This window comes from Condylura cristata, unplaced genomic scaffold (assembly GCF_000260355.1).
Source record: "Condylura cristata isolate star-nosed mole 26May11 unplaced genomic scaffold, ConCri1.0 scaffold00023, whole genome shotgun sequence".
In the NCBI taxonomy this organism is placed as follows: Eukaryota; Metazoa; Chordata; class Mammalia; order Eulipotyphla; family Talpidae; genus Condylura; species Condylura cristata.
In genome coordinates this window covers 31,152-43,075 of record NW_004567124.1, presented here as the reverse complement: position 1 = coordinate 43,075, position 11,924 = coordinate 31,152, and the positions used below count along the sequence as shown (strand labels likewise).

The window sequence follows — 11,924 nt, the reverse complement described above, 5'->3', positions numbered from 1 at the left end:
ATTTAAAAAAAATTAAGAATTCATGAAACTCAACAAAAAATTGGGCCAAAAAGCTAAACCGACAGTACACCAAAAAGATTTACAGATGACTGATAGACACATTGAATAAAAAAATAATTCTTCATTTCTTATTAGGGAAATGCAAATCAAAACCACAATGAGATAGCATCCCATACCTATGAAAATGGCCCAGATCAAAAAAAGAAGTAACAATGTTGGCAAGAATATGTGGAAAAAGAGCACCTAGTCCTCTGCTGATGGGAATATAGGCTGTTCAACCCTATGGAAAACAGCATGGATGTTTCTCAAAATAATAATATGTCTCTACCATATATGACTCAGCAATTCCCTTCCTAGATATATACCTAAAGAATACAAAACAATCAGTCAGTATAATATATATTTATTTTTGCCCTATTTACAATAGCTAAGTTATAGAAACATACTAAGTGTCCAATAAATAATAAATAAAATGACCTCTAGCCATTTGCAGCAACATTGGTGGAACTGGACAGCATAATGCTAAGCAAAATAAGTCAGAAGAATGAGAAAAACTGAATTTTATATGGAATATGGAGAAATATTATAAAAGGTCACTAAAAATGAAACCATAATAAAATCTTAACATCTAACTGCAAAAGTGAAGCAATGAATGGGGTAGCATGGGGTGATGTCAGTGGGGGAGGGAAGGGGCACAAAGTTACACAGTAGAGGGCTACTGGGGCTCTGAGGGTAGGTAGGGTATGAAAATAGACATTTGTGGAGATTCAAACCTATAGGCTCTGAAGCAGATACAATGATTGAGTCTACTTTACCTCAATAAATTTAATATAGGGTGGAAAAGTAGGGTGGGGGTAAAATAAAAATTTAATAGTCTTGAGTATCTTGCTTGTCAGGGAAAAATCCTGGTGTTTTCAGAGTTCTATGTCTAAGAACTCTGATTCTACCCAAAGATGTTAACCCACTGTATGGGGTCAAAAAGTATGGCAGAGACCCAAATAAAGCAAGAGTATGAGCAATCTGCAGCCTATAGTTGAAGACAGTTTAGTCTCCATTAGCCAGTCGCACACTAAGTATGGATAGCATTCTTGTCTATGAGACGATGCCATATTTGTACTCCTAATAATTATTTCATAGAAGTGTTATTCCTTAGGAATTGAGACTAAAGATTAGTGTAATCTTTGATTATAATGAATCCATCTGTAACTACTTCCCTCTTATCTCTGCTAAGTGAGGACAAAAATAATTCAGTAGCTTTATGTGTAACCAAATCAATGTAGGACACAAAAAAAACTTTCTGAATTGAACAATAATGAACACCAACAATTAGAAGAGTTACTCACAAAATATAGTTATCAGTTTGAGATCATCCTGAAATTCACTAACTTACTGCATACTCTCTTCATTGCCACCCTCATTTCTTGATTCCTGAATGTGTAAATCATGGGATTTAGGAAAGGAGTGAGAACAGCATCAAAGATGGCCAGAAACTTATCTAGGTATATGGAGGGTGATGGCCATGCATAGAAAAATATCAATGGACCAAAGAACAAGACTACCACCGTGATGTGAGCTGAAAGTGTGGACAGGGCCTTGGATGAACCACCTGAAGAGTGCTTGTGAACAGTGAGAATGATAACAACATAAGAAATAAGTAGTATGATGAAGGAACCAATAGAAATGAATCCACTGTTCGCTGTGACCATGAGCTCTAGTCTATACGTGTCCGTGCAGGCAAGTTTGATGAGCCGAGGAAGGTCACAGTAAAAGCTGTCCAGCACATTGGGACCACAGAAGGGTAAGTTTATCACAAAAACCAGCTGAGCCATGGAGTGGATAAAGCCAACCATCCAGGCAGCCACTAAAAAGAAAATGCACATCCGTGGGCTCATGATGGTCAGGTAGTGCAGGGGCTTACATATGGCCACATATCTGTCAAAGGCCATGGCGATGAGCAGCACCATCTCCACACCACCAATGATGTGGATGAAGAATATTTGGGTTATGCAGCCACTAAAGGAGATGACTTTGTGTTTTCTGAAAAGGTCATAAATCATCTTGGGAGAAGTGACAGAAGCAACACCCAGGTCAATGAAGGAGAGGTTGATCAACAGAAAGTACATGGGAGAGTGTAAGTGATGGTCATAAATCACAGTGACCATAATGAGGCAGTTTCCCATCATGCTTGCCACATAAAGCATGGAAGAGAACACAAAGAGTAGAAGTTGTATCTCCCAGGAATTGGTGAGTCCCAGGAAAACAAATTCTGTCACCATAGAGTTATTTGTTGTCTCCATTAAATTTGTTGTTATTTCTACCTGAAACACAACAGAGGAGAATGTGATTTATGACAATTGTATTAATACATTAGTAAACTCAATGTCACAAAAGCCAATTTTTTCTTTAGTATTGAAACTAATGTAATAAACTCATGGTCAACCTGAAACTCTTTAAAATTTTGGTTCAAGAGTAATATAGCCTACTTGCAGTCACATGAAATTCTTCATTTCTCAGTTACTCATTTCTCAATTTTTCCATCAATTTCCAACACTGCCAAACAAACAATTCTCCACCTCTGGAACATAATCATATTCAAATTTTATTAAATTTTTGCCACATCTGTGAGGTTTTCTTTATATTTCTAAAATTTATTTACTATTTCCTATATTTTACTGAATATAACTTACCAAATATACCATAAGCTTCTTTAAATTATGAATTATGAATTATTTATATTTGGATTCCCAAGTAATGAAAAAGTGTACCACAGAGAAGTATAGGTTCATGAACTAACTGTTAATAGTTTGCATCAGGTTAGGTGTAAAAATTGAGAGTAAATGCTAGAAATTTTTATAATAACAGTTTCATCATACTGCATCCAAGGACATGATTTTTTTTTTTTTCTTTTTAGCTTACTAAAGTATCAGTTCAAGGAAAGATTGAGTTGGCTCTGGGAGGGAGGTGAAGGGGGAATCTGTCTCTTCAAAAAAGGCCAATTTGAAAAGCACTGCCTGAGAGAACTTACCACATGATCTGAGAAGTTTAAAACTATGCACAAATACCAGCATTTTATTGAAATCTCTATGCAAAGACTTATAACTTCACCTTATAATTTTTAGTCATTGAGCAAAGAAATACAGTGTTTTAGAAAGGATGTTGACTGTGGACTCAGAAAAACAAAAACAAAAACATGTATACCATGTTTCAGCCACTGAAAAGTTGGTATTGGTCTTGAACCTCGTGGGTTTTTCTTCTATGAAATTGCTGTTAATACTACTGACTTTGGGGACCTCCATGGTGGCATAACAGGTTAAAACACAGTACTAAGAAGCCAGCCACTGCTGCTTCTGCATTAGTTCAATCCCAGCAGGGGGCTGACCCACATAGGACAGCAGAACTCTCTAGTCTCACGCCTCTGCTCCCCTAAGTCCTGTACTTCCTTGATCTGCCTTGTCTGCTCCCCACTCTGGTGAATCCTCTCACCACCCCTGTACTTCTGACTGTACCCCAGTTCTATATGCATGAATAAATATTTTTTAAAAAGAAAATATTGGCCCTCCCTGGTGGCGCAGTGGGTTAAAGCACACAGCACTGAGAATTTAAAGCTGCTTCTGCATGAGTTCGATTCCCGCCTGCCTCGGAGGTGACCACATTGCTTGGCAGACCTCTCCTGACCTGCCCGCTGCTCCCCTCAGCAGTGTACTTCGTTGATCTGCCTGTTCTGTTCCCCACTCTGTCTCTGGTGAACCCTCTCACCACCCCTCCACCTCTGGCTTGCACCCCAGTTCTATATGCACAAATAAACAAATCTTTAAAAAAAAAAAGAAAGAAAATATGATATATGTCCAAAACTGCATGTATGATGTATTAACATAACTATATTAATATTGAATTACAACACAAATGGAGGGCATAAATTTGATTTCATTCACCTTAAGTTAGGGTTTCCTTCATAAATATTACTTCTTTGTTGCTCTGTGCCCTTCTTTTTACATTCAAGTAATACTGCAGTGAAGGCTCTGAAAAGATGGCATAACTCATATTCAAAAGTCATTTGACATTCTAGTATTTCTTTTGAAAACAATACATACTTCGTGGATCTCCCTTCATTGAGAAAAATATCAGTTGTCTCAGTGCTTCTATAAAATATGGCAAACTGGTGTCATTGTAAGGAACATTCTAAAACATCTCGAAAATTACCATAGCTCGTCTCTCTAACAAACATATTCCAAGAAAAAAAAAATTAATCAGCACAGCAGCCCTTCTGCCCCTGTGACTATGCAGGTGTTTTTCTGTGCAAAACTGTCCCCATAGGGGCAGCTCATTCTGCCTGCTTGTGTCTGTGCAAGCATTCTTTATCCTTCTCTCCCTTTTCTAATGAAACTGCCCTACTGGATCTTAAAAATAAATAAGTAAAGATGCAGCCCCAGCCACCTGTAATTATCCAAGTGCCTTTCATTTTCTTTCTTCTTTTCCTGATAAATCTGTCTAAAATGTAATATGAGAAAAAGCACTTAACAAAGGATATTTTAATAAATTACTAATCCCATCCATAATAATAATGAGAGATTATAATGTGAATATTTGTATTGAACAAAATAAAATTATTAGTTCTGCACAATTTTTAATGGGGTTTTCTGGTTTATATTTGTTGATTTGGAGTTCTATGGATCATGGATGTCAACCACTTGTCAGATATATCAGTATAAATATTTTCTCCCATTCAAAAATGTGTCTTTTTGTTTTAATGATAGTTTCTTTTGCTGTACAAAAGCTTTTAAGCTTGACATAGTTCCATTTTTTAATATTCGCTTTTATTTTCCAAGCCACTGGAGATGAATCCACACAGACTCATTGAAACAGACATGGAATATGATGCCTGTGTTTTTTCTGTGTGTTTTATGGTTTCAAGTTTATCCAAGTATCTAGTCCTCTTAATGTTTTTTGTATACGGTTTAAGATAATGAACAATTTCATTCTTTTGTTTGTGGTTTTACAGGTTACCCACAGCATTTGGTGAAGTAACCCTACTTTTCTCCATGTATACTCTTGGCTCCTTTGTCACAGATTAACTGTCCATAAAGGTGCAGGTTTAATTCTGAGCTCCCAATTCTATTTCATTGGTCTGTGTGTCTGTTTTTATTCTAGTTTTGATTACCATTTTGATAACAGTTTTTATTACTGCTTTGGTTACTATACTGTTGTCTGAAGTCTGAGTGTGAGAGCACCACTCATTTTTGTCAGGAATGCTTTAGCTGCTTGGGATCTTTTATGAACCCATGTAAGTTTCAATAATGCATGTCTACTTTCTTTAAAGAATGCTATTGAATCCTTGATAGGGAAGGAACCTTATTTTTTAAGTGGGCAGAAGAACTAAATTAACATTCTTCCAAAGAGGACACCAATATAACCAACAGGAAATGACTCTCAGCATCACTAACCATCAAAGGAATGTAAATCACCTCACACCTCAGAATGACTATCATCAAGAGGCCAGAAAAGCAGGTGCTAGTGAGGAATCTGTATACACTGTTTGTGGGAATATAAGTTGTTTCCACTACTATGGGGAACAATATAGAAATTTATTACAAAATGAAAATATTCACCATGTGATCTAGCAACTCCACTTTTGGATATATGCCCAAAGGATATGAAAATGGGGCTCAACAGCCAATGTACACACTCTTGTTTATCACATCATTATTCACAACAGGCAAGATATACAAATAGTCCAACATCCAGCGACATAATGAATGGATTAAAAGCACATACAGGGCCCTCCCTGGTGGCACAGTGGGTTAAAGCACAACACGAAGAAGCTAAAGCCACTTCAGCATGAGTTCAATCTCCACCCCAGAGGTGACCCACATGGCGTGGCAGACCTCTCCTGACCACCACCCTCAGCAGTGTACTTTGTAGATCTGTCTGTTCTACTCCCCACTCGGTCTTCGGTCAAGCCTCTGACCGCCCCTGCACCTCTGGCCTGTACCCCAGTTCTGTATGCATAAATAAATAAATCTTTTAAAAAGTCACATACTGTGTGTGTGTGTGTGTGTGCAGACACTCACACAATGGACAAACAATAGATTATCCAACTATGAGAAAGGATAGCCGACCACATACAACAGCTTGGATAAACCTTAGCACATTCTGCAAAGTGAGATCAACAAGAGAGGAAGAAAAGTATTTTATAATGTCAATTGCATGTGGAATCTGAAAAGTTAAAATCTATAAAGAAAAAATAGAGTACAACAATGGTGATTATGAAGAATGTGTGTGGGTGGTTTTTGCGATACAAGTTTATGAGTGATAAATAGGTCACAGAAATCTAATGCACAGTATGATGAATAAAAACAATCATATCATAGTATAATGTTATATAATGCTTCCAAACAATCATTTTGCATTATATAAATATGTCAAAGAAGCATACTACAATATGTAAATATTTCAAAGTTATTTCAAAGGCTATAAAGCTTAAATTTTCAAAATGTGACATCAGTTTTATCAAATGAAAAAAATCAATTAAATTTAAAAGGTCAGAAGTAGAAAATTCTCCAGCAGTAATGCCCTGTGCCCCTCCTTTGACTATTAGGAGTCAGGTATTAGGGGAGGGTAGAGGCTTATCAAATACAGCTTTCTGTCCTGTGAAAAATATACTTGATCTTGGTCTTGTACCTGGATCCTCAATTAGGAGAATGTTCTTTTTATACCTAATTGGCCATGTTTGATGGTGACAGAGTGAGTGTTCATCCATATTGGTTGTTCTGACAGGCATTTTTAAAGAACATATACTTAGTAATTCTCTGAAAATATAGCTTTCTCTTATAGATTATCAAAGTTTATCAATCTCTGGAAGAACCAGCAGAAAAGTTGGTATGGGTAAATCATTTAGCTTATAAAGGTCAAAATGGGCATTTGGGAAGTATCACAGCATAACCAGTATGTTAAACAATGGGCCTCATTTGCTTTGATGTGCCAAAATTTTTGAAGAACTACATAAATTATATCCATAGTGTATACTTAATATATATATCTCCAAAATAAATGTTATTTTCCATGGAGAAATATTACTTTCAATTAATTGAAAGATATGGGTTTTGTGAACTTCTATGTTCAATCTTTTAAGTTCTGCAGTTACAGACAAATTATGGTATTAGGTATCCAGGTGTCTTACAAGTACTAAGACTCTTGGGAGAGTATCTCAATAAACCTTTATCAAGTGTGTACAAGTGTCTGCCTTTTGCTGTCTACTCACTAGCTAGGTAAGAACTAGGAATTTTAGGACAAGTTAAAGCACAGTAAATTCAAATATGAAATCTAAATGTACAATGATGGTAAGAATATTTAGCCATGCAAATAAATACCAAAGGATATAAAAACTTGAAAAGTTTGAGTCAACATAATTTTAAAGTTCCTTATGATGGAATCAGATTCTAAATCTGTGTCCCAAGTAAATATCATGGAGTTTCTAAACGAAGAAACAGGCATATAGAGGTTTTTGTTTTTTGACCTAAAAGTCATCAGATAATAACAAGATTTCAAATTGTATTGTTCTGCAGTCAATTCTTACACTTTGAAAATAATTTTCTTAAACATACTCACTTTACCCTAATATTTAAACTATTAAATGTCTGTGGCATGAAAGACAAGGAAGGCCTAACACTTTCCTTTCTGTTCTGATTATTTTTGTGTCTTGACCCATATAGATTTGATTAATTCTCCAAACTCACTAGATACCAAATCTTTTGCAGCAAAGGAAAAACTGATAGCCGAGGTATAAAAAAAAAGAGTAGTCTAAGATAAAGGTACCAATCTAAATCATTAGCCATATAACTGTAAAAAATGGGTCTAACATCTCCCTCACATCAAATCTTTTATTTTTGAAATGTTTAAAAAAAAAAAATTAGCGTTCAAACTATTGGCAGTTTTAACTTTTAAGTTATCACAGAAAACAAGTAAAACCTTGCCTCCTCTAATTTAAGGCAAACTCTACTTTTAATTTTTATAACGACGAGCAATATAAATTCTCTATTTTGCCAAATCATCTCTTATGTGCTTCAGTTCATCAAATGAAGTCACTCCTTGGCTTTCTGTTCGCAGTGCCCGACATGCTTTCTCTCAGTTTCTTTCTCCTACTCTTTTCCATCCAAAACAACAAATGTCATGCATCAACCTAAGTCTTTTCATTCTACATTCCACCTTAATACAAAATATTCTAATTAGAAACCACATAAGAATCAGGAAAACTGGTTCAATGACCAGTGAGTTTAATCTATTATTATGTTGTTACTTTATATTTTCCACACTGTTTTTCTAAACTACAATATACTGGAGTTCACTGAGCTTTTTTTTTTTTTTTTTTTTAGCTTTGTACTTTTTGTCTTTATCTTTTTTTTTTTAATCTCTATTTAGGTTCCTATGAAATATCATATACATTTTAGAAGTTCATAATAAATTTGCTTCCATTTTCACAGATCAGTTTATATCTGTCTCTCTTGAAAAAAAATCTGACAAAAATATAAAATATCCTTTTTTTACATTTTATGTATCATCAACTTTCCCAACCTGTATATCACATGAAAGAGAGTGAGAGTCATTCCTTTAGTCAACAAAATGATTAATTGCAATCTAAGCTAATTCCAAACTATTTAAAACCTTTTGACATTTTTTATGTCTTCACATTACGCTGGGCAAAATGTAATTATAGCTAACTATACTTAACTGCCCAAAATTTCAATACGCTTTTCATAACCATTCTCCTGTACTATCCAACTCCTTATCCAGACTGTTTATTTTTCCTCAGGATAACACTCTTGCAACTTGAAGATATGGCTCATTCGTAGCAGTTACATAAAACATCATGTTTGAAACTAAAACTGCCTTTTGCACTGTTACTTTATTTCCATCTTTCCATCTTACTTGTATATGGAGAACAGCATCTTCAGGGAAGCTGATATATTCCTGTGTTCTCTAGCATAAGACATCATATAAAATCCTTCTGTATGAAGAAATGAAGCTAATTACAACTTAGGAATACAGAGACTAAGGAATTCTGCATAAACAGGCTTGTTTAGAAGTTGTTCACAGGTCTAGGGACTCTTTCCCTAGAGAGCTATTTGAGTTGACCAGAGCAATCAAAGAATCTAAAAACTCATAATAAGACACTAGAGAGGATAGAGTGGAATATTTTTGTTTACTATCCTTGTGCTATTCGTTGGAAACTTTGTAAATGTTGGCAGTTAGCCATTTGAATTAAATATTTCCAGCCTCAGGAACCAGACTAACTTGATTTAAATTCATATTGACCTTCCACTGACACTAAATGTTAATAGATCTCTCCATGCCTCCTTCTCCCAACTGGCTAAAAGGGGATGATAACAGTATACCTCTCCAAGGATTGCTTGAGTAGGGCCCAACAAACAGTACCAGCTCTCTAAATTTCTCTCATTATTTTGACTGATTGAAGGAAGGAAGGAAATGGCTAAATCTTCAATTTGACAGATGACACAAAGCAGAGAAACTACATATTACAATATGAAAGCCAGAATAGTGAAGATGTATTACAATGTGTGTGTGTGTTTTCACAGAGGAGAGAGGGACACAGAAAGTGGTAAGGCGACAGACACAGAGACATAGATAGAAAAAGAATAAGGGGAAGATATGTTTAAAGTGAATTAGAACATAAACAAATTTATTTGAGCTTGATCGATTCGGAGCAAACAGACACAATACAGGAAGTGAAACTCGGGCTAATTTTTAAATTATAAAAACTTTATAAATCTCATCATACCCATAAACCTCTGAGTTTCATTGCACCTTTTGAAGAAACTAAGATTTCAGAGATTCAGTACAATAGGATAAGACAGCAGCTAAGATAGTGCTATAGTGACAGAATCTCTAAATGTCAACTCCAGAGTTCATGCAAAACATACAATATTTCATTTTAGACACGCCTGGAGACAAACACTATGATACAGGAGGGGGAAACATAAATATTGTGCACACCACAAAAGTGGCCTACCTCTGATTTTTATTTATAACGTTTTATTGGAACTCAGCAGTGCCTACTCAATTAAATATTGTCTATGGATCTTTCAGTACTATAAGGACAAAATGGATTGGTTACAACAAAGTTCATGTAGTCACAAATCTGAGACTTTTTAAGTATGCCCCTTTACAGAAAATATCTGACAACATCTGAGCTATTAGCTGAAAATAAAGATGGCAACATTACTCAACATATAGACCAAGGCATGAAAGCAACAGTTTGGGAAGTAAACCCACACATCAAACAGTTAAATTGCAATGAAGGAACCAATCCTTCCAATGTTGAAAGAAATGGTGCTGGAACACTTGAAATCTACATGCAAAGAAAACCCAAAAAGAAATAGATAATTACTTAACACCAAAATCAACTCAATATATAAAAGGCATATATAAGAACTGAATCTAGAAAATACACTAAAGAATACATACATGACATACTCCTGGACATCAGTAAAAGAAAATGTGGTTAGAGACTCAATTCCAAAGGTAAATGTAACAAGAGAAGAAATAAACATGTGACTACATCAAACTAAGAAGCTTTTGTACAGCAAAAGAAACTATCACAAAATCAAAAAGGAAATGAAGGGACTGAAAGAAGATATTTACATATCATCTATGTAATAAGTAGTTCATATCTAAAATACATAAAAATTCATAAAATTAAAAATGACACCAAATGCAATCAAAAACTGAGTAGTATTACACAAAAGGTGATATGCAGATGGCCAACAGGCACATGAAAGAAACGCTCCACTTCATTTATTATTCGGAAAATGCAAATCAAAACTACAGTGAGTTATCACCTCACTTCTGTGAGAAAGGTCTATATCCAAAGGACTGGAAGTAACATAGACGTGCAAAGGTTACTGTAGCAAACAAGGAACTCTCATTCACCGTTAGTGGTGAAGTAAATTGGTGCAAACTCTGTGGAAATACCATGGGAAACACCAATACCTCACCTACTATTTAACCAAAAAAGAGGAATACACGAATTAAAGAAAGATAGCCACAATTCTTTATTCATAGCAAAATTATTCAAAATAAGCAAGATGTGGAAACAACTTAAATGTTCACTGATAACTGTGCAAAGAAGTTGAGCTACATATATATGTATATATACATACTACATATGCATATACATCTGTCTATGTTTAGTATATATACTAAACTATTAAAATTATGAAATCTCCTTTTTCACAACAACATGAATACAATCTGGTTGTGGTGATTATAATAAGTGAATTTGGAGAGAAAGTAAATGACGATTATGGGATGATTTCTCACATTTATGGGGTACAAATTACAAAGTACACAAACTAAGAAACCCAATTAAAACAACTCAGATTCTGTGGAAACATGGTGGTTACCAGAGGGAGAGGGTATAGGGCTGGTAGGAAATTGTGGAGAGGACCAATTTGTGGGAATGGCACTGGAACTTTCCAGTGGCTGTGGTGAGACTTACATACAAAGGTAAGGTGTACTAACAAAATTCATATAATTTATAAATGATTGTGTGAACTGTAAAACAAATTAAAAAAATAAACTTTTATGATACACACGTACAGGCTACATAGCATCCTGATCAAATGGCATTTTATGATATGCAGAAAAGAATTGTTCATTCATTCATTCCACAAATAATATATTTCCAGTGCCTACTGTAAGCCAACCACATTGCCAATTTAAGGGAAATATATATTGTAAATATAAATTTCAAATATGGTGAGTGATAAAAGATATTTTTGAATTACAATATGTAAACTTGTGAGTTAGAAAATCTAAGTAACCACACATCCTGAAGATGAGTGCTGTTTTGTAACCCATAACCAACAGAAGAACTGAGGCAGACCAAATGAGAAAGCTATGAATGCAAA

The 11,924-nt window shown here is 35.0% G+C and overlaps 1 protein-coding gene across 1 annotated transcript; it reads right to left on the bottom strand.

The window, feature by feature from the left end:
* Window positions 1-1,355: 1,355 nt before the first annotated feature.
* Window positions 1,356-2,297, bottom strand: LOC101625870 (olfactory receptor 4F3/4F16/4F29-like). Its single transcript, XM_004687491.1, has one exon. The coding sequence runs from the start codon at window positions 2,295-2,297 to the stop codon at window positions 1,356-1,358; it is 942 nt and encodes a 313-aa protein (XP_004687548.1).
* Between the last annotated feature and the right edge of the window lie 9,627 nt (window positions 2,298-11,924).